The sequence below is a fragment of the Vipera berus genome (assembly GCF_964194415.1).
Source record: "Vipera berus genome assembly, chromosome: 7".
Taxonomy (NCBI): Eukaryota; Metazoa; Chordata; class Lepidosauria; order Squamata; family Viperidae; genus Vipera; species Vipera berus.
This window is the reverse complement of record NC_138209.1, coordinates 17,466,145-17,490,123: the sequence shown is the minus strand read 5'-3', so window position 1 is coordinate 17,490,123 and position 23,979 is coordinate 17,466,145. Positions and strand designations below refer to the sequence as shown.

General features: G+C 36.5%; 1 protein-coding gene across 2 annotated transcripts in view; it reads right to left on the bottom strand.

Annotated features, from left to right (window-relative positions):
- The window catches only part of BMPR1B (bone morphogenetic protein receptor type 1B), a 216,414-nt gene that overhangs the window by 49,141 nt on the left and 143,294 nt on the right, over positions 1-23,979 (bottom strand). Inside the window, exon 2 of one of the 2 annotated variants that reach the window (XM_081333255.1) lies at positions 18,030-18,185. The exons of the other annotated variant lie outside the window; for it this stretch is intronic. Coding sequence (XP_081189381.1) covers positions 18,030-18,087 — 58 coding nt within the window. The 5' untranslated portion in view covers positions 18,088-18,185. The remainder of the gene's footprint in view (positions 1-18,029; positions 18,186-23,979) is intronic. 2 annotated transcript variants of the gene reach the window in all.

Sequence of the window (23,979 nt, the reverse complement as noted above, 5' to 3'; positions counted from 1 at the left end):
CAAGCACAGCAGAGCAGGGATAACAAGTGATCCCACTTTACATATGTAACAATCCCCCCACATTAAGAACTAATTTGTTATCAACCCCCAAATGGATTCAAAACAGTTTGAGGGCATCTGCTTCAGGAACATAGCTTCATTATCTGCATCCTACTCTTCATAAACATATCCCAAGGTAAACTTTAATAACATAAGAAAATAATTGGGGGAAGTGAATATTCTGGAAAAAATTATCAATGATTCCACAAGGAAATTCTTTTGTAAAGACTTTACAGAATATTGGAAGCTAAGAGCAATAAAGAGGAGTGCAGATTGGGAGATTTCAAAGAAAGAAGACGAAAGAACACTATATTCTCAGGGCTCTTTTATGAACTGGCAAAAGGTACAAGGGACTTTATACCACTGTGTACCTTTTCTTTGACATCTATTTATGATAATCTAAAAATACAAATGAAAACACATATACAGTCACATGAATAAAAGGTGGCTTTGAAGAATTGCAGGGTGTTTTTTTTTTAAAAAAAACTGGCACATAAGAAGTGAAGAACATGAAAGACTTTGTTAGATTTTAGTATTAAAGAAGAAGCAGGAAAAAAAGATGAGTAGAGCCACACAACTTTTCAGAAAAGTTACTTAAGAATACATTGGCACAAGAACGTAGCAACTGTTTGTGACTCCTTAAAGCCCCTGGCTTTGTTTCCAGAGCTGATGGATATTTTAAGTGTAGTGTTCATGTTCTACATATTTCTAAACATTTTTTTTCTGAATTTTACCTGGAGCACTTCACAGTTCCTGCAGCACCGCAAGTATTTTCTAAATATGAACTATGCACTTTGAAGCTAATATACTCTCCACAATAATTATGCAAAAGGACTCTGAAAGTGAAGTTTAATTGCCTATTAGGCTGTGTACATTAAGTTCAGAAGAAGAAAATAAAAGACTATTAAGTAATATATCCCTAAATTTTTAGCCAAATGTATTTGAACTCTTTTAATAGAAATGCTATCTTAATGCTAATATTTATTTGCTACAATAAAAGCAGTGGCATATTCAAAGAAGTAATTGTGTTAAAGATTAGTACCCCTTACGTTTATATTACATTATGTTTTACCTAAATGAAAATACTTTTATTACAGCTGATACTTTCATTTCTGTTTCTCTCCTGGCAGAAGAATGAATGCTAACACTTATACTATATGTCTTTAAATTATTTGTTAGCAAATGGTCAAATCAGTTATAATTAGCAAGATTTCATCTAATTAAGTCTGTGAAATCGAAAACATAAAAGTTCTTTTTATAAAATATGTTTGTCTGGGTTATGGCATTTCTGGTTGATATTTGCATCTAAATATCTTCAAGTATTATACGAACATGCCTGAAATAACAGGCATGACAATTCAAAAAATGTGTGGAAAGCACAACTGATCCTTACTAAAATGTGTGGGATTCTGGAATCTTTTCAAAAGAGACTATGACAAACATCAAAGAGATTCATTCAACTGATCTACAGTGAGAAAAGCTGTAATTCCCATTCTCTAACTGATAGCATACTTAACCAATAAATTATTGTTAAAAGGCAAACTTATTTCAGTTAATGTACCCATGATAGAATATGCTAAAGAAAATTAATATAGAAAACACAATTGAAAAGTTATTTGATATTAAAATCTTACTACACATATGAACGTGTAGTAAGATTTTAACTTAATTCTTAACTCTTCCTGTCCCACAGAATACCTTCCATGGGAAAACAATTTCCAACCTTCATACCAAGCAATATAAGTAGCCCTTATTTAGCAACCACAATTATGACTGGAAACTCCATCGCTAAGCAGTGTGATTGCTGAGCGAAATATCGTGTGATTGTAATGGGTTCACCATCTTCATTTCCTCGTTGGTCATTAAGTGAAACATCACATGACTGGAACATTTACATTAAGCGAACTATATGACTGTGATTTATGATTTTATTTCCACCTTCTCTATTAACTCTGCTTGTCAAAAGCCGTTGTGAACATTCAAATGGCAATTACATGACCATAGCATGTGGCAATGGTTGTAAATGCATGCATTAGCCATAAAAGATTTTTTTACACTGAAATAGCATTGAGTTTGTTTTTAAACAAAGGAGTCTATAAACAAGGAAATACCTGAGCTTAGAAAAAACCTGAAGCACCAACTTTTTCTGACTTCATCTCTTATTCTATGAGTAACAATGAGACGTTACTTAAAGATGAAGGAAAACTTGGCGTGGTGCGGAAGGACCATCTTTCTTTTCTTTTCTTTCTTTTGCATGCACGCATGAAGAAGGTCCTGGATTCAATCCTAACATCTCCAGGGAAAGCCCCACCCCAAATCCTGCTTGGAACCTTTAAAAGACACCACCAGTGGCAATAGTATTTAGCTTGAGAATAAGTGATCTGCATCAATAGAAGGCAGCTTCCTGTTTCTCTGTATGACTTGTGAAGGATCCCTCTCTAGCAAAACTGCATAATGTCATGACAATATTTGGGCATGGCCCTCTAAAGCCTTAAAATTAAAAATTGGTCATGCCCGATGGGAAATCTGAGAGCTAAAAACTGAAATTCAACATGGAAGAAACAATTTGTTCACTTTCCCAAGATTAAAGAAAGTGAGGTGAGCAGAAAAGTAAGTGCTGCTTGCATGTTTCATGTGTGAAACATGTTTGTATTGGTTTTTAAGCCAAAAGATTTTGCTTTTTTTTTAAAAAAAACCCTACTGGTCTCCTTTTGTTTTTTAAACACAGAATGTCCTTGGTGACCCATAAGCACAACAAATATGGAGTCATCTGATTAGTTTTTGATGCTGTTGTAATATCATGCTCTCAGTACGGTGACATTTTGGATATTCATAAATAAAAGCAAGGTAGTAACAGAAAACAAGATAATAATTTGTTCGCACTCAGAACCAGCTGAACAGAAACCAGAATAATTGCAGATGCCTTTGCTTCCAGCCAAACAAACAAATAAAAATCCTTTATAAAAACAAATGTGTTGTCCCATAAAGAAACTGAGGGATTGTTATTCTTATCCTTATTCTTGTTGTTATTGTAGCATGCTTCATTCTTCCCAGCTTCTGGTGCCACAGTTCAATCCAGCCTTCAGAAGAGAAGTAAACTACAGAAGCTGTTGCTATAAATTTATTTTTCTGACTGGATTCCAAAAACCTTCCTGCACTTTGTTTTGCTTATATTTCAAATATTCTAACACTCCCACAGAAAAAACGCTCAGGAAAGGAAGCTGAATGTTTTAAACTAAAGAGTATCTCTGTTTGATTTATACTGTAAGAGGGGGGAAAAATTTGTGAGATAAATACTGTTGGGATTAGGCGTTTGGGCAGTTTCCCCACCTCTCAAGAACATGTACAGTTAGTATGCCAAAGGCAGAAAGATCAAGACTGAAATGTGCCCTCCACTTAAAACAATGCAATCTTAACCAAGAATAACTCTTGCAGGAATTGTGCCCATTTAAGATAAATGCCACAAAAGTAGATTGCTAATTAAGAGACTTAATTCCTCCTTTTTGTCCATACCCAAATACTTCTCCCATAAGTGCCATTGAGGAGGAGGAGGAGGAGGAGGAGGAGGAGGAGGAGGAGGAGGAGGAGGAGAAGAAGAAGAAGAAGAAGAAGAAGAAGAAGAAGAAGAAGAAGAAGAAGAAGAAGAAGAAGAAGAAGAAGAAGAAGAAGAAGAAGAAGAAGAAGAAGAAGAAGAAGTTGGAAGGGACCTTGGAGGTCATCTAGTCCAACCCCCTGCTCAGGCAGGAAATCCTATACCATTTCAGGCAAATGGCTGTCCAGTCTCTTCTTAAAAACTTCCAGTGTTGCCATTCACCACTTCTGGAGGCAGGTTGTTCCACTGGTTAATTGTTCTAACTGTCAGGAAGTTTCTCCTTAGTTCTAGGTTGCTTCTCTCCTTGACTAGTTTCCATCCATTGCTTCTTGTCCCTTCCAACTACTACTACTTCTTATTATTATTATTATTATTATTATTATTATTATTATTATTATTATTATTATTATTATTATTATTATTATTATTATTATTATTATTATGTTTTAGCCTCCAGTCCCCTGATCTTCTTTGTTGCTCTTCTCTGTACTCTTTCTAGAGTCTCAACATCTTTTTTACATCGTGGTGACCAAAACTGGATGCTGTATTCCAAGTGTGGCCTTACCAAGGCATTGTAAAGTATTAACACTTCACACGATCTTGATTCTATCCCTCTATTAACACAGCCTAGCACTGTGTTGGTTTATTTAAAAATTTTTAAAAAATTAAAATAAAATAAAATATTTTAAAAATATTTAAAATAAAATAAAAATAAAACTTATTTTTATTCAATTTCTGTAGCCACTCATGTCAAGCAAGTGGCATGCTAGACAAAAGGCAGAAATTACTGGAGTGGATGCAGCATGATTTTTTTACAAGGATAAATAAGTAATTCAGCATTGGACTTGGACTGCGGGACTGAGAGATAAGAGATCTTTTTCTGATCTAAAACTTAAAACATATACAGGTGGTCCTTGACTTACAACAATTTGGTTAGTGACTATTCATTTTTCACACTGGAAAAAAATGTGACTTATGACCATTTTTCCTAGTTACCACCTTTGCAACATCCCCATGGTCATGTAATCAAAATTTAGATGCTTGGCAACTGGTTCATATTTATGATTTTTGCTGTGTTCCAGGATCATGTGATCACCTTTTGCATCCTTCTGCCAAGAAAAGTCAATGGGGAAATCAGATTCACTTAACAACCAGGTTACTACTTATCAATTGCAGTGTGGCAAAGAAGGTTGTAAAATGGGGCAAAACTCACTTAACAAATGTCTTAACAGCAGAAACTTTGGGCTCAGTTATGGTCATAAATCAAGGACTACATGTATTTGCTATTGCTCTTAGAGGAAAAAATAAAAGGGAATAATTTGAAAGGGAATGGAGATGGGAGAAATAATACAAAGAAAAATGCAGCACTGGAGCACATGCTCCCCTTGCTTGAGTGATAGGCAGAGAGGGAAGAAGTCTTAAAATTCTGATCATAATTTCCCCAACTAATTTTCAATTATTAAATCACTTAATGAACATCCTGGACTTCAGGCTTATAATAAATGACATATTATATACCCCTTTCCCCAATGTGATCTCCTAAAGGGGTTTTAATGGTACAATGACACAGTAGGTCCTTCAGAATCCTCTGACATAGCTGAAGGGTCCCCAACCCGCGGTCCATGGACCAGTACAGCGGCATGCCAGCAACCAGTCCACACAAACAAGCAAAGCCCCATCCGTGGGATGCAGTCAGCACACAAAACCACACACCCTCCAGTCCACAGAAAAACCTCTTTCCATGTAACCGGTCCCTGGAGCCTAAAAGGTTGGCAACCTCTGACAAAGCCTATTGGCCAATCTTCTATTTCCAAGAAAATACACCTCTGTTATCATTATATGAGGACTTAAGTATGATCAGGTTAAAAGACATAACTGAGCTTATACATAGTTCCTCTCTAAATAATAATAATAACAACAACACTGAGAATGGTAAAGTTCATTTTCATGAACAAAATTTGAATTCAAAGGGGTATTAAGATAGGTGTGCATGCAAAGGTTTCACAGAAGCATGCATGCTTAGCCCCTACCTGTACTCATTGTACACATATGATTGTGTATCATCTGACCCATCTACTGCGATAATTAAGTTTGCAGATGGTACCACCGTAGTGGGTCTTATTACAGGGGGAGATGAAACAGCATACAGGGGGGAGGTACAAAAACTATCCATATGGTGTTCCAAGAACAACTTGCACCTGAACATCGGCAAGACGAAAGAGATGGTGCTAGACTTCCGGAGGAAAAAAGAGGAACCTGCCCCACTTTACATTGGGGGGGCTGTGTGGAGAGAGTTTCCTCCTTTAAATTTCTGGGAGTCTACCTCTGTGAAGATCTTACCTGGACAGTTAATACAACCCAGGTGGCCAGAAAGGCCCAACAGAGACTCCACTTCCACAGGGTCTTGTGGAAGAAAAGGGTAGAACAATGGCTAATGACCCTCTTTTGCCGGTCTACTACAGAGAGCATCCTCTCGCACTGTATTGTGGTTTGGTATGCTGGCCTGACAGTCACGGATAGGAAAGTATTACAGAGGGTGGTGAGCGCAGCACAAGACATTGTGAGCTGTCCCCTGACACCACTGGATGACATCGCCAGGGCTCGGTGCCTTGGAAGAGTGAGGAAAATTCTCAGGGACGACTCACACCCTGGTCGGTACCGCTTTACTCTCCGGCGTCAACTTCCCTCCGCCCTGTGCGTTCCCACAGAGAGGGCCTCCTCAGGGTGCCTCCGGTCAGAGAATGGTCAGAGGGCCTTCTCTGTGGGCGCTCCAGCTTTATGGAATTAGCTGCCGGTCGAGCTCCGGATGGCACGTGACCTTCACTCCTTCCGACGCGGTCTGAAGAACCATCTTTTTGAACAAGCCGGCCTGGCCTGATGGGGATATGTTGGGGTTTTAATGGGGATTTTTATACTGTTATCAACTGTTTTAGCTGGGCTATTATTTAATTCTTTTTAATTTTTGTATCCTATATTTTTATGTATGCCCTGTTCACCGCCCTGAGTCCTTCGGGAGAAGGGCGGTATACAAATACAATAAAACTAAACTAAACTAAACTAAATTACCATTGGGTAGGAGATATAGGAATATAGCCAGCCGTACCAACAGGCTGAAGAACAGCTTTTATCCATGGGCTGTTAGGCTTTTGAACGGGAAATAATTTTACAATTTTATGTATGACTGACTTGCGAGGCCGGTGTGTTGTGCAATAAGCTCACATGGTGTAACAAGATGGAGGGTTTGTTGTCACTGTGATTTGGGGGGGGCACGAAGGGAGGTTCAGCCAATCTCAATGTATACATGGTTGTACTTTGACAATAAAGGTTCATTCATTCATTCATTTGAATGTTTACTAAATGAACTATTGTAAGTCAAGGACTACCTGTATCCTAGACATGTCTTTAGACATCTTTAGACATCTTTTTTTGAAAAAAGAAAATAACCAAAGAATGGAAGAGATGTACTCTAATGTGGTTAAAAGGACAGCAGCTCTAATATCAATAATAGCTCTCGATACTTTCCCCCCCCCTACCTACATCTCTGATGTTGTTATAAAATTGGTTTTTATAAGGGCATCTTTTCAATTTTATGCTATTTATTTTTAAGCCCACAAAATAACTCTGGACAGCTCCTGAGCACAACCATTTATCTACTCTCATGAAATTATTAATTTGCTCTTTTAATTAAAAAAATATCATTATTCTTATGATCTGTACAGAGCAACTGTATTTGCATAGAATTGCATTTATTGGCCTCCACTGCAGTCTTCTGTGATTAATCACGTTCACCATGAAAATAGTTTCCTATATGAATGTTTTTACTTGTTAAATATTACTATTGTCCTGTGCACGTGGGTAATGACTAAGAGTTAAAAGGCAAAGAAAGATGGGCTGGAATTAAAGGATCTGGTGTTATGGTAAAGAGATTGGTTGAGTGGAGGGAAGACAGTTCCAAATACTATTAGTGGCAGATGTGAATTAAATGACACATACTATTTATTATTTTATCTTCATACTGCTTTTAAACTCCTAGGAACTTTGCATGCATAACTACAAAGTCAAAAAGAAGTATAAATGATTGACATGTAAGAGAGCAAAACATACCACAGCAACCAAGTTTCTTGTTTATGTACAAGTATATTGTACATGTACCAGTGCTGAAGAGGATGAAATTGACCGGTTCTACGAAGCCCTACAGCACCTTATAGAACTAACACCAAAAAATGATGTCCTTATCATCATGGGGGATTGGAATGCTAAAGTAGGAAGCCAAAAGATAACTGGAATAACAGGCAAGTTTGGCCGTGGAGTACAAAATGAAGCAGGGCACAGGCTGATAGAATTTTGTCAAGAGAATACGATGGTCATAGCAAACACTCTTTTCCAACAACCCAAGAGACGGCTCTACACATGGACATCACCAGACGGTCAACACAGAAATCAGATTGACTATATGCTCTGCAGCCAAAGATGGAGAAGCTCTATACAGTCAGTAAAAACAAGACCAGGAGCTGACTGTGGCTCAGACCATGAGCTTCTCCTTGCAAAGTTTAGGCTTAAACTGAAGAAAGTAGGGAAAAGCACTAGGCCACTCAGGTATGAATTAAATCATATCCCTGTTGAATATACAGTAGAGGTGACAAATAGATTTAAGGAATTAGATCTGATAGACAGAGTGCCTGAAGAACTATGGACAGAGGTTCGTGACATTGTACAACAGGTAGCAACCAAAACCATCCCAAAGAAAAAGAAATGCAAGAAAGCAAAATGGCTGTCTGAGGAAGCTTTGCAAATAGCTGAGGAAAGGAGGGAAGCGAAAGGCAAGGGAGAAAAACATAGATATGCCCAATTGAATGCAGAATTCCAGAGAATAGCTAGAAGAGATAAGAATGCCTTCTTAAATGAACAGTGCAAAGAAATAGAAGAAAACAATAGAATAGGGAGGACCAGAGATCTTTTCAAGAAAATTGGAGAGATGAAGGGAACGTTTCATGCAAAAATGGGCATGATAAAGGACCAAAATGGCAGGGACCTAACTGAGGCAGAAGAGATTAAGAAGAGGTGGCAAAATTACACAGAAGAACTATACAAGAATGAGCTTAACGTCCCTGATAATCACAATGAGGTGGTCACTGACCTCGAGCCAGACATCCTAGAATGTGAAGTGAAGTGGGCCTTAGAAAAGCTGAGCAACAACAAAGCTAGTGGAGGTGACAGTATTCCAGCTGAGCTATTCAAAATCTTAAAAGACAGTGCAGTAGAAGTGCTACACTCAATTTGCCAGCAAATTTGGAAAACTCAACAGTGGCCACAGGATTGGAAAAGATCAGTTTACATTCCAATTCCAAAGAAAGGCAGTGCCAAAGAATGTTCAAACTATCGCACCATTGCACTCATTTCTCATGCTAGTAAAGTCATGCTTAAAATCCTACAAGCTAGACTTCAGCAGTATGTGGATCGAGAACTACCAGAAGTACAGGCAGGATTTCGAAGAGGCAGAGGAACTAGAGATCAAATTGCCAACATACGCTGGATCATGGAGAAAGCTAGGGAGTTCCAGAAAAACATCTACTTCTGCTTCATTGACTATGCTAAAGCCTTTGATTGTGTGGATCATAACAAACTGTGGCAAGTTCTTAAAGAGATGGGAGTACCAGACCATCTTATTTGTCTCTTGAGAAACCTATATGCGGGTCAAGAAGCAACAGTGAGAACTGGACACGGAACCACTGATTGGTTCAAAATTGGGAAAGGAGTCCGGCAAGGCTGTATACTGTCGCCCTGCCTATTTAACTTATATGCAGAGCACATCATGAGAAAGGCAGGGCTAGATGAATCAAAAGTTGGAATTAAGATTGCCGGAAGAAATATCAACAACCTAAGATACGCAGATGATACCACTCTAATGGCAGAAAGTGAAGAAGAACTAAAGAGCCTCTTGTTGCGGGTGAAGAAGGAGAGTGCAAAACTTGGGTTGAAACTTAACATTAAGAAAACCAAGATCATGGCATCTGGCCCTCTCAATTCCTGGCAAATAGATGGGGAAGAAATGGAAGTAGTGACAGATTTTATTTTCCTGGGCTCCAAGATCACTGCAGATGGGGACTGTAGCCAAGAAATTAAAAGACGCTTGCTCCTGGGGAGGAAAGCCATGGCAAATCTAGACAGCACACTAAAAAGCAGAGACATCACCCTGTCAACAAAAGTGCGTATAGTCAAGGCTATGGTCTTCCCAGTTGCAATGTATGGCAGTGAAAGCTGGACCATAAGAAAGGCTGAGCGCCAAAGAATTGAGGCCTTTGAACTATGGTGCTGGAGAAGACTCCTGCGAGTCCCTTGGACTGCAAGGCGATCAAACCGGTCAGTCCTAGAGGAGATCAATCCTGACTGCTCTTTAGAAGGCCAGATCCTGAAGCTAAAACTCAAATACTTTGGCCATCTAATGAGAAGGAAGGACTCACTGGAGAAGAGCCTAATGCTGGGAAAGATCGAGGGCAATAGAAGAAGGGGACGACAGAGAATGAGGTGGCTGGATGGAGTCACTGAAGCAGTAGGCGTGAGCTTAAATGGACTCCAGAAGATGGTAGAGGACAGGAAGGCCTGGAGGAATGTTGTCCATAGGGTCGCGATGGGTCGGACACGACTTCGCAGCTAACAACAACAACAACATATTGTACATAATAGCATAAGAGGCACCACATAAACAAATGCTATGCCAGTAACTTTATTTCCAGCTAATTGTAAAAATCAGTGCTTCAGCAGTGGTAAGAAACCTAAATTGGACGTAGTTCTTCTTCTTCTATGGTACTGTAGCATTTTAATATCCATCTGGATACCTGAAACTTCCAAAAAGTTCCAGATGTCCCTTAGTAATGATTTATATATTTTTGAAACACAGTGCTATGCCAGATGTGAACAAGCACATACAAGCACAAATACAAATACACACAAACAAACCTATTTTGATTATTCTTTGTTTTTCTATGGATTCTGATTTTTAGAAGACATTGCTCCCCCAAACTGCTGTCAAATTAAGTTTATATTTATGCTGATAAGCTACCTAATAAAAATTGTAAATCTACTCACCAAGTCCTCTTTACCATTTTAATGTATCTACATTTAGTGCACATATTTGTAGCGCAATTATTAGCATGACCAAATATCTTGACATTATTTCTGCTGCAAGTAGTACTTCAGAAGACGGATATTGTTAATTTGGCTGGCAAGGCCAGTAGATCTTCTGCTACCCATATCCTGATCCCAGTGAGTCACACCAAGATAAGGACTTGTGCAATTTAATTTCATTAAGAACCACTCAAATACATTTTACTTAGCACTATCAGAGCACACAGTAGAACATTTTGTGTTTCTATATTCTCGCAAAAGCTAAGATTTAGATTATAAACTCCCTACTCTCTCAAGGAGTAAAACTAGAAGAAGGTATTATCTCAGAATGTTTCAGGACAAAATAATGCTAAATCTAAATGCTAAATCTCTTGATTCAAAAAAGCTTCCTAGGAAATCATCTACCATACAATTTTAATAAATCCCGAGATTTAAAATGCATACACCTGAACTATACCACTATTCTCAGGGCAGTAACCAAACTGAGCAAAAGCATTTTCTATGTAGCAGAAAACTGCCATTTTAGTAAATTAGAAACTACCAGCATTTAACAATTAAAATTTTCTCAACAATAGATTTTTAAAAAATGTTTTTATTTCTTATTTACTGCATTTTTTTTCTCTAAGAAATTCAAACCGTTTGTCACAAAGTACAGTCTCTTAGTTAAATAGAGAATGATTTATTATAACACAGTGAACGGATTCAGACCAAAAAAAAACCCCAGTTTGTATCTGTGTTCAACTCTAATTTCCCCCCTGCACTCAGAGTCTAAGCTGAGAACACTCATTCACAACTGTAAAAAGGAAAATTTGTACATGTATCTTTTTTAAAAAAAAATCATTTTAATGAAAGTTTTTATAACAATAGTGTAAGAAAATACGAATTAAACTTAGAAATAAGGGAAACTAAAAAAAACTAGAATGAAATATATAGAAAAAAGAAAAAAAAGAAAAACATATAGCTTCCAATCTCCATCACAAGTACAAACAACATTAATAATTAATCACCCTTACAATATTACCGTATTTTCCGGCGTATAAAAGACGACCCCCTACATTTCCTGTTAAATTATAGGGTTTGGGCTATACTCGCCGTATAAGACTACCCCTCTTCCAACGCACACCAAATAAAAATTAAAAAACATCAGATTTGATTTTAATATGGTAATTTTAATTCAAATGCTTATGACATGCAGGTGCTTAGTAGGAAAACTGTCACTTATAAACATAAGGCTGTTTGTCATCAAACATGTAAACATAAAACAGTGCAAGTGGATTAAACAATAATAATAATAATAATAATAATAATAATAATAATAATAATAATAATAATAAGAAGAAGAAGAAGAAGAAGAAGAAGAAGAAGAAGAAGAAGAAGAAGAAGAAGAAGAAGAAGAAGAAGAAGAAGAAGAAGAAGAAGAAGAAGAAGAAGAAGAAGAAGAAGAAGTTGGAGGGGACCTTGGAGGTCATCTAGTCCAACCCCCTGCTAAGGCAGGAAACCCTATACCATTTCAGACAAATGGCTGTCCAGTCTCTTCTTAAAAACTTCCAGTGTTGGAGCATTCACCACTTCTGGAGGCAGGTTGTTCCACTGGTTAATTGTTCTAACTGTCAGGAAGTTTCTCCTTAGTTCTAGGTTGCTTCTCTCCTTGACTAGTTTCCATCCATTGCTTCTTGTCCTGCTTTCAGGTGCTTTGGAGAATAGGGTGTGTGAAAGCCCTAATAAACAGGCATATACACAAAATGAAGGCTATTGCTAAGCACATTGATTTGTGCTTTAAATTGTAAGCCACCCTGAGTCTTCGGAGAAGGGCAGGATATAAATGGGATTTTAAAAAAAAAGACCAAATGGAAGATCCGCTCCAGGTTTTCCAGCCAGCCCGGCCAGTTCCTGAGTCAAATGTGTCCTTAGAGCTAAGCCGCTGCTCTGGCTGCTGCCTTCCCCACCTGCCTTTCAAGTTGGGATATACTACAGCTGCTCTTCAACTTTAGAAGGAAAGACGCCCAGACCCCAGCCTGTAAAAAATCACAGACTGCAGCTTCTTCTCCAATTGGTCCCGCTTTCCCTGCGCAGACTAAATGGGAGATCCGCTCCAGGTTTTCCAGCCAGCCCTGTCCCTAAATTTTCAGCACCCGGCGTAGGACCCCTGACTTTTGAGAAGATTTTCATGGGTTAAAAAGTAGTCTTATACGCCGGAAACTACGGTACATGGAAATATGTCTTCTTCCCATAACCCACCCTTATCATAATACATAAACCATTATTTTAGTTTGAATATTTAGCAGAAAGTCCATAAAGGGATCCCAGATTTGTATAAACATGTCTTATTTTAACCTTGAAAAAAACCAATCAAATTTTTACTCCTTCCTTTTGCTTTTATCAATCTTAATCTTTAGTTTATTCTGATGCTGTCATATGATTTAATCTTTCTTCCAGTTTTTTTTCTCATCTTGAAGATTCCTTCAAGATTTAAACCAACTTCTTTTGTTAAGTCCTGGAGAAAGTCCTTACCTAGGTCAATGTTTAGTTTTCTGCTATTTTATTTCTAATTCTTTGTGTTATAAAGCTTACATTTAATTTTTTGTTCAATAACAAAGGAAAAATTGCCAGTTGGTTTTTCAAACTTGTCATTCTGAAGATCTCTACTAACCTTAAGGTAGTTGAATAATTTCTGAAAGTGAATAGAAAATGAGTTATCGAACTCAACCATCTTTAAAAGGCTCCACTCTGGTTGAAAGCATGATGTTACCCTTTGCCTCTCAAACCAGCTGTCCTCTAGTCTCATTGTATGGAGCAGCCATGTGGAACTGATGTGGGCAATCTCACATCTTATCTATTTTGTGGGATCAGAGTTTCTGTGGGATTGGTTTACTCACCAGTCTTCAGTGTTAGCCATAGTTGTCATCGCCAGTCATTCAGAAATGTCTTAGCTTGCCATTCATTACTTAGAAGCTCCTACAAGCCCATGGTCCTTATGTAATAGCAAACAATATTTAGCACATTTGTTTGAGAAATGCAAAAATTTTGGAAGATTGTCATGTTACAGGTAAAATTCAATGAAATTCAGCAAACATTGCAAAGGTCTCAGATGAGACTGCCAAAATCTTCCAGGATTTTGTGATCTTGTGAAATTTTTGTAAAATAAAAAATATTTTATCTTCCCTAGAGAGGAAACAAGCCTGTTGGTAGAAGTTCTATAAGCTTCTTTCCCATTTTATACATTGATAGATATTATATACATTTTAATTATCAGTAAGGGAGAAATATTTTGAGACAAAAGTAAGCAAACACACAAGAATGTGATTATCACTTTTCAATGCCATATTTTCTTGTACCTATTTCTTGCCAAACAAAGATAAAATCTGATTACTCAAAATGCCCCAATTTTATATTTTATCATAATTACACAATGTAAAAAATAAATGCATTAAATAGAAGTCATTCCGATCAACAGTGTTTAACAGAAGCTTTATTTAAACTTTCTTTTAAAGATTCAGTACTAAACAGGTGAAAATAAGAGAAAACATCATATCCAAAAACAATATACAGCCTGCACTCATAGAAATACAACTGAATGGCTTGGACGTTTTCCAAAGGTAATTTATTGCAGGTCTAAATATAAAGTAGGTTCCCTTGACACAGAACTGTGTAATGTCTACAAGACAAAAACCAGCACACACTGTTAGACAGACAAGGGGATGGATAGAAACAACTATTCAGAGCTTTGTTGGCTGCCTGCCATTCTGCAAATGGTACAATTATGAAATATTTGAGATCATGACTTTTTATAAGATTAAATGCTGAGCTGTGTGTGATCAACACACAAGCTTAACAATAACTCACCTTGGATACCAAAACCGCGGCTTCAGAATGATAAATTGCATGTCCCTTGCGTGCATAAAACAATCCTACTCTAGGGATAGATAATGCACAGTAATAAGCTGCATCCTCTTAGAAAGCTATCATGTCAGAAGGAAGCTAGGGGCTCTTGATTTAAGATAAACTATTTTACCCACGGAAAAAAATGTATCTACAGCAGGTGACTTGCTATATCTCCCTACACTGATGAAGAAAAACATGACACCTCAATATCGTGATTATAAACTACTATGGGGATAAGTTTTGCTTTAGGCCACAGACAATGCCTATCAGAAGGACAATAGGCTTAAAGGAAACTAAAATGTACTTAAGTAGTTTCTGATTACATCAGAATCTAGATGCAAATTCATTATTATAATGGCTGCAAATACATGCTCAAAGAGAATGGTCACTGAATAAGGAGCTATTTAAATCTGATAGAATCATGCAGTCTTTGTATGTGATCTGCCCATCAATAATAGGTCAAAATATGACGACCATTAACAAACCATTTCCAATAGATCAATGTATAGGAATATATTCTTCTATTTCTTTAAGAAATCAACATAAATATAGAGTTAATTAACAGTTAATGATTATATTCATCATATAACTCGATGATCTAAAACTCACATGATAAGGCAATTCATCATAACAGATTTATGTCTATTTATGTCCAAGGTACTAGCAATGAAATAGGATGATACATGGAACCAACATCACTCTAATTTCCATGAATTCTGGAAGAAAAAAAAAACACTATAAAAATACCAAACTACCTTTCTTTAACCTTGTGTGTTCCTGAACAGTGAGCCTAAAACTCTCAGAATTGCAGCAAGCTACATCCTAAAAAATGATGGGGAAGGAGGCTACTAGGTATGGCAAATTACACATAACTCTACATTTCATGACCATTCCAATGGAAGAATGAAAAAGGCAAAGCAGATATATAGGAAAAACTGCACAGCAAATAGAAGATACCTCAAAAATTGCTATTACTATTATCTTTCTCATCTTTCCTATTACCTTCTACTATTGATATCTTATGACTATATTATTTTATTGTTTGTATGTACACTGTGCTTATGTGCCAGAGACAAATTCCTTCCTCACACTTGGCCAAGAAAGAATATTCTATTCTATTCTATATTCATCTCTTTTATTACAATAGACTTTTCCACTTCAAGATATTCTTTTTTTTCCTAATGTGGGATGGGAGAAGAAACAAATGCTTGCATTTTAAGCATTTCTAAAATGCTTTGAATATTACTATGGTCTGTGTTAAAAAGAATTTCAGCAACAATAATCCTAACAAACATAGCTTAACATTAATTCTGCATATTTTCAATGAGGACACTGCATTCAGCATTATTCTTGGGGAAAGACATAGATGATCTTTGAATCAAACAACTCATCTCAACTTGGCACTAAGATGCTGCTGCTGGTTTTGGAAATGTTTTCAAGAAGCTTCAGCTCTGTTTACACATTTTGATCTTGCTTTCTCCACTCTACCCCAAGACTGAAAAAGTCCATGTTACGGGTAATTTTAAATTACTATAAAGGCAGTGAAATGAGGAGGAAATGAAGAAAAGTGAAGGGATGGTTAAGATTTTACAAACTCTGTTTATGCACATAAGCAGGATAGTTTTAATCCCTATTTCCTTAACTTTCATTTTCCTCTGCTGGTATAATAAAAAAAATTCCACTTCTGCTGCATATATCAGAGAAAGCAATTCTAATATAGTCATGGAATATGCATACACCTAAGAACTTTCTGCTCTACTAATCTTCTTCATAAGAATGAAAACAGAAATAGGAAGAAATAATTCTGAAGTCTATTATTAATTGATGAATTAGAGTAAGTGCAAATCTTTACAGTATCCAATCCAAGAATTTGTACCAAAATAATTACAGTGACAAGCCAGGAGAAGTCTGATTAGCAAACATATCAACATATGTTTGATAATATTCACAACACTGCCAGTCTTATAAGCAGTCCTAGCTCAGTACTTTCCAGGTAGGTCCCCTTCAACACATGTCTACAGGAAGATGATTCCTATCAAAAGCACCAGTGAATACTGAAAAACTGAAACCTAAAATGTCATGTCTCTAGTCTCCATTATACCTAAAGAGGTCCCAAAGTTCACATGGAATCTCTCTATAAATTGTCTTTTATTCTTCAAAAATAGTCATCAAACTGTAAAGCATTAAAATCCTAAAGAAATTATGGAGTAACAATAATTAGTAATTCACAAGATGTCAGATTGTAAGCTAACTACCATTTTTGTTTAAAAGCTAATTGGAAGGTCCAGGCATTGTATCATCAAAAAGCTTTTAATTTGGCTATTGGAAGTCCTCTAGAAATATGAGGGACTATTCCCTAATTGCTCATGTAGAAAATTATTTGCATGGGGTTAATTATATTATATTTGTGTTAAAAATAATAATTGTAATGATATTAATATGATGCATATTAAAAACTGAAAACAAACCTATATAGGATTCAGCTGTTGACCAAAAGCATAAGAGGATATTTTATGTATAATGCTAGAAAACAATTTTTTCGAAATTTTTGTTTCCTGAAAAACTCTTAGTGATTATGATAAGATTCCTTCAAATTGCCCCCCAAAATAATTTCAGAATGACTGTATCGTACAGAAATCTTGAGAAATATGAAATAGCAGCCAAAAATCTATAAGATATATTCAGAAAGCAAAATCTTTGTGAACTAATTATGGCAACTACAGTGAGTATTTTGCCCCTTTGGTTGTTGTTTTTTTCCTTCTCTGTTGCACTGCTTAGCAAAACCACAGACAGTTTTCAAGCACACTCACCCTTCTATCCAAGATGCTAGGAGTGAAAGGTAAATCTTGTCATTTTCACTAATAGCCTTGTAAAGACAAAATGTTATATACCAACTGTACCACATCTTTAATTAGCTCTTTAAAGCCCTTCACTTATCGAACATGGGATTTAAAAGCTCAACCACAAAGCCAAAGTGCATATTCATTGAAAAGCTGCAGCTAAGATATATACAGCCACAAGAAGTTAAAGCACAGAACTGGAAAGGAGATATGCGAGCACTAGGGGAAGAGATTTAATTTTTAAAACGATGTGGCAATATGCACAAGTGTATATTTCTCATGGAAAAATGGAACTAATTATACTTATGTTATTAAATGGGATAAAATTAATATTGCAATATTAGCATTCAATTTAAATAGTATCTGATAGGCAGAAAGAGACTTTAATAAGAAAAAGGAAGAAAGTGCTTCCTGGAGTTTTACAAATTAGGAGGGAAGATATGCATACAAACTACCTATTTTAACGTAACTATAAAATGGAAAAAGTCACACAAATATATTAAAGTAATAAAAAGAACAAAATAACTTTTTATATATGTGTAATTGTCTACTTGCATTGTTGCATTTGAAGTTATTCATATGTTGCAAAACTTGCACAGAATGTAACATCCTGCTACTACTAAAATTATGATTAAAATAATTTTAAAGGTTGAGTTGTTCAGATTCAAGTCAATCTATTTTCTCCCAGATAACTTCCACAGCTACTTCTGAAAGTGAACAGAAATTACCAATGTAATAATAATCAATCATGGATGAAAATGTTATATTCCTGTAGATAATTCTTGTTTCATCTTAGGCAGTGAAAGCTGGGCTGTAATTTCAGTGTTATCTGAGAAAGAGCATAAAGTACACAATTTGTTAGACAATTTCAAGAATCAAAGCATGAAGTAGAAGCCAAGTAGCCCCAGGTCTGCCCAAGCTGTAGGTAGGAAACAACTTAAGTCTTTGTGGAAAAGGGAATTTAATGTTCTATAGCTGACTCATTGAGATATAACGTTCAGCTTTCAAACAACCTAAGCTCAATTAAGTTGACTCTATGGAAGACATTGGCCAAGGGTGTCAAATGGCCGGCCTGTGGGCCGGATGCATCATGCTGAAACCACGCCCACCCCAGCTCCGGCAATGGGAAAAAAGTTGCATTAATTGTATTAATTGGAATGAGCACATACCTTTACATGTGGATTACATATCAGGAATTTGGGGAGCAAATTACCCAGATAACAAAGAAGCCAGGGAATACTTCCTGGTGAATCAACTTTTCAATTTGTTCCTATTTGTAATTTGTATAGGGAATGTAATTTCTTTTCATTCAACATTGACCGCTAATCAGTAGGAAAAAGTATATGTAGCTCAGGCTGGGGACTGTAGAGTCCTTGATCCTCTTTGAGCTTGGTTGTTTGTTTCCAGATGTTTTATTATCAGACTAGGTAACATCATCAGTACCAGCAAGTGTGGGATTTGGTTCAGGAGCTTGCCCTGCCAGTGTTGTTGTTGATGTGATTTTCTCTTTGATAATTCCTTGATGATGGTATTGTTTTGTTTGTCTAGTTTAATCCCTGCTTATCTGGGTGTTGGTCTTTTTGTCCCTTTCTTAACTTTTTTTAAATTTCTCTTTATTTCTGTTTTGAACAGTCTGTAAATGTGGCTTATCTCTATTTCTCTTTTGATGGCTTATTTGTTTGAATGCCAAGTATTTTCGGATTTAGCTGACTCTAGAATGCTCAGTGTTTCTGACTGAAACTATGGCTGAGTCCGTCAATGTATTGTGCTATTAAGGAGTTTTTGTAAGGTCTCCTGACTCCTAGCACTCTGCTAGTCTTCTTCCTTACACTCTACATTCTTTTTAAAAAGGAGTCATTTGCAACCTGCGCAAGCAGACAACCAATCTCAAGAGCACTAAGGACTGCACACTGACTTCATGTCAGAAATGTTTGGACACAAGCTGAAATTCTAAAAAAACCCCTGAGCATTATAAAGATGCACTTTGTAAAAGTGCATCTTCTCTAAGCACATTATTGTATGAAATGATTATATTAGTATTAATATACTAACTAGAAGTATATCGGGAGGTTCATCATCAACTTAATCAGTGTAACAGAGGTTACACATTGGGGTCATTTTTTTTCTGGATTTTATATTGGTTTTACTTCTGTTCTTACAGTTGCACCAGCAGACAAGTCAAAGAAATGCACAGACTTGTACTGACTTTCATCACACAAGCAAGATATGATGCATACCTTGAAATATCCATTTTAAGTATATTTCAACTACTTGGATGCTCCCAGGGCTCTGCTTCCAAAATTTTATTCTTCTGACCACATAAATTTCTTCTTTAATTAAGTTTATTTATTGTCCCTGGGCTTCATTTATTCCACTCTCCAAACACACTATTTTGCTCTGTATCTTTAGATTGTAGAAGTTGAGACTGATGCACATCTCAAATGGTACTCTGTAGAATACAATTTCCAAAGCTCATGCTAATCATCAGATAAATAACCAACAAATTATTGGTCATACAACATGGATTATGCCAAATTATAGGAATTTCCAGCTACATCTCAGCTTGACTCTGTGTTTTTTGCTTTGCTTTACAGAAGTATTGTAAAGTCACCCCAACAACAAATTGCAGCAGTTTTACCTAAATAAACAAATCCCAGTTGGCTTGGCTAAAATATTAGAGGTTTGTGCAATATATGGTTGGGTAAGTTAATGAGGCAGAAGAAGGAAATACACAGAAACAATAATTATTTTAGTTACTTTAAGTTTGCACAGAAAAGAGGAACTGCATTTTCTGCATTCAAATGCAGTGAATTATAATGGATTAACTTTTAATCAGATATTAAAAAAAATTCAAAATCTGGCCTAATGCTCAAAGTTTATGCATTATAGAATTTTACCAGTTTAAAAACCTATCTGCCAAGGCAACTACTCCTACTTCCAAGAAAACAAACACAACTCTTTGAAAGACACAGAAGCTACAACTGATTGAAAATGTAGCACTATGGGCAATTTTGGGTGATCCATAATGCATTGATGTATCATCTGTGCCCCACAAGCTGATTAACTTCCAATAGGCTTTCAGGTATAATTCAAGATGTTGGCTGTTAGTTATAAAACCCCACATGGAACAGGGTTATTTCTGGAACCACCCATCTCCGATTGTCTCTGCTCATCACACCAGAAATGTTACAGCATCCATCTATTAAACAGTGTCATCTTATGAGGTCTAGGAGTTGTGTTTTCTCTGTCACTGAACTTGCCCTGTGGAACCTCATTTCTCTTCTCCTCCAAATTCAGATGGCCCCCACATTAAAACATTATAAAATAATTGTATCTGCATTAAAATGTGTCGTGATTTGGAAAAAAATGAACATTCTCCTTCAAATTATTCTCCTCATGTATGAGGAAAATGTATTCACTGGATGAAGTGAACCAGTGAGTCACCCCAAACAGTTTATTTCAACCAAAATCTGAAACGGCAAACATTCAGGTCAACTCCAAGAGAAATGCAGCCAACCTCTAGTAGAGCAAGGACATTTGAAGTTCAGCTCAATCTGTCAAATAGTCAGGCCTTTTTTTGTCATAGAACACTCACAACGGAGTTCCGGCACCTTTTTTGGATAGAACCTTGTAGGGTAGGCAAGGCGGGTTGTATGACATGTGTGAGTTCCGGCACCTTTTTCTTTTACAAAAAAAGCACTGCAAATAGTCATGAAGCAGAGGCTCCAGATGACTTTCTTTCCAAAACCCAATTGATTCCTTTTCATACAAACATCCCATTTACACAAAAGTAAGCTCCAATAGGATTTACTCTCAGATAAGTGATTAAGACAATCTGAAAATCTTAGCACAGGATAGGTGCCTTAAAACTACTGTATATTGTTATATTTCAGCTTTGCTCTGGGTCCCCCAAACTTGAAAAGTGCAATGGATGGGAATTTAGTTTTTTTAAAGCAGTATTTGATTGGATTAGCAATGTTCTTGTCCTCTGCAATGTGCCAGGTTTTTTTTTAAAATTTAAAAGTCATCCTTTTGTTAAGATTGGGTTTTAGGTGTTTGCAAGTGGCTCACATTTATGATGATTGCAGAGTACCGACCTGTCCCAGCCACATCCAACAAGAGAAAGCAATGGGAAAATGTGTTTGCTTAAAGTCCATGTGATTTGTTTAACAACTGTAGTAAAAATGAATGTAAAATTGAGCCTGGTCATATGATGACTTGCTTAATGATCACCTCTCTTAGCGACTGAAATTCTGTTACGACCATACTGTGGTTATACGTCCAGAACTACCTACATCTCATACATCAGAACTGAGCTGCATTGCACTGGCCACAAGAAATGCATACAAGTGAAAGAATGTAATAAACCACTTTAACCTATGTAAGAGAGTGATTTGAGGATGAAAGCAGGATGACATATTCGGGTGTATGAAAAAGGACAGAGAACAATATCCTGATTTCCTCCCTTCCCGATGATGTGTTCTCTCCTTCAAGAAAGAAGCTACTTATCACCTAATGGTTCATCTTGGAGAAATAAAGTTCAGGGGAAAATAATGTGTTGAGAGATATCTCACTGTAGTTATGCTACCTTGAAACTTGCCCTTCAAATGCTACTGATTTTCTTCTGTTCCGCTGACCCTAAAACTCCCCTGATTAGTGTCTCCAGCAGTTGAGATAAGCAAAACATATCGCAGCTTTAACCTTCTAAATATTTTCTCTACAGGATATGCAGTAACTGCCAAATTCTGGAAGGACTGACTAAAGTGTTAGCTTCCTCCACCCCAAGAAAGTTAAATGTTTGAGGTTTTAGGATAATTTACATTCTTTTCAAGTAATACACCAACATGACAGCAGTCTTACAGAAAACATCATATTTATTAGTTTTGTGGAACACGACAACCGAGAAAGGAAGACAAGCTTTTTAGATAATGTAATGAAAGGCCAACTTCCATTTAACTCTAAATATATCAGTTTAAAGTATCCACTTAATACAATATTTTAGAAGCGATTATAAAAATAAACTTGTCAAAGGTTGCCAGACAATTAAAATGAGGGAGCCTGGAATATCAGATTATAGATTTGCAGTTAGGGACCTGTTATCTTCATTTTTGTACACTACCAGTTATGGGCAGTATTCTGTAAGTAATAAACATAATTATTATAAAACATGAATAGCTCTGTCCTGTGGAAAAATGTGAAAAAGCATACCCTAATTAAGAAGTTGTCTTGGAATACAACATCTTTTTCACAGCAAAAAGGGGAAAGCAATGAAAAACAATATCAAGTTTTTAGAAATTTCTCCAAGGGATAATAGCTACATTTGCCAAGATCTATCATGCCGAGCATTAGGAGGAGGTAAAAGAGTCCCTGCGGATTTTACTCCACTAGTCATTGCCAACTCTTGGAGGGGCGGTGTGCTCATTTCCATTTCAAGGCCATTGAGCCAGGCTGTCCAAAGACATTTCCAAGATTATATGGCCAGCATGATGACATGGAGCACTGTTACCTTCCCACCTAAGTGGTACCTATTTATCTACTCATGTTTGCATGATTTCAAACTGCTAAGTTGGCAGGAGTTGGGGCGAGGACAGGTGCTCACCTGGTCATGTGGCCCTCGGGTCTCAAACCTGGGCTACCAGCTTTCTAGCCAACAAGCCCAGCATCTTAACCGCTAAGCCACTGAACCACCTATGCTGAGCATTAAAACTACTATATTTACCGAATATATTTAATGCTGAGCATTAAAACGGCTATATTTACTGAATGTATAGTTGAGAATAAAACCAGAAGTTAATGGAATAAATTTCATGTTATATTTTGGGGGAATAGCTTTAAAATCAATAGAGTGAACCCATTATCTTTCCAAGATAATTTACCAGTTCTAAATATTCAAAAATTCCTTTTAGGGATAACCTATCTGTCCCAACTAATGAGATTTCCACTACATTTGTAATTTGACATCTAGGATAATTTTACTCTGAAATGAAGTATTATTTAAAAATGAGTTTATTTGGACAAATTAAGAGCCATATTTTGCTTAAACAGTTCTTTATGTAGCTGAACTAGTTTATGTAGTTGTATGCAACACTTGAGAGTCAGCAGAGAGAGTTTTAGAATCATTTAAAAAGTCAAATCTTGTCATGGAGACACTCAGAATAATTTATGGTTGCTCCTGAATAAAGATGAGCAGCTTCTCTTAGCTTAAGGGCAAAATCAGGTTTATATAGCATGATAACAGATCCCTTCTAAAACTGAGTGGGACAAGAACCCAATATTTTAGATATTTTTAAGTCCCCATAAGGAATGAAAAAACATCTCAGTCACTTTAAAAATCTATTTTCACCCTTACCGTCCCCAAACACCAACAATCTTAATTGAGTTAAAGTTTTTTTCTACCGTACAATATGTATTAATTTAATTTTACTGGGTCTACAGGTTTTCTTTATGAATATGTATTTACAAATAATTACCACCTGTACTTTTAGTTATGTGACCTATTCT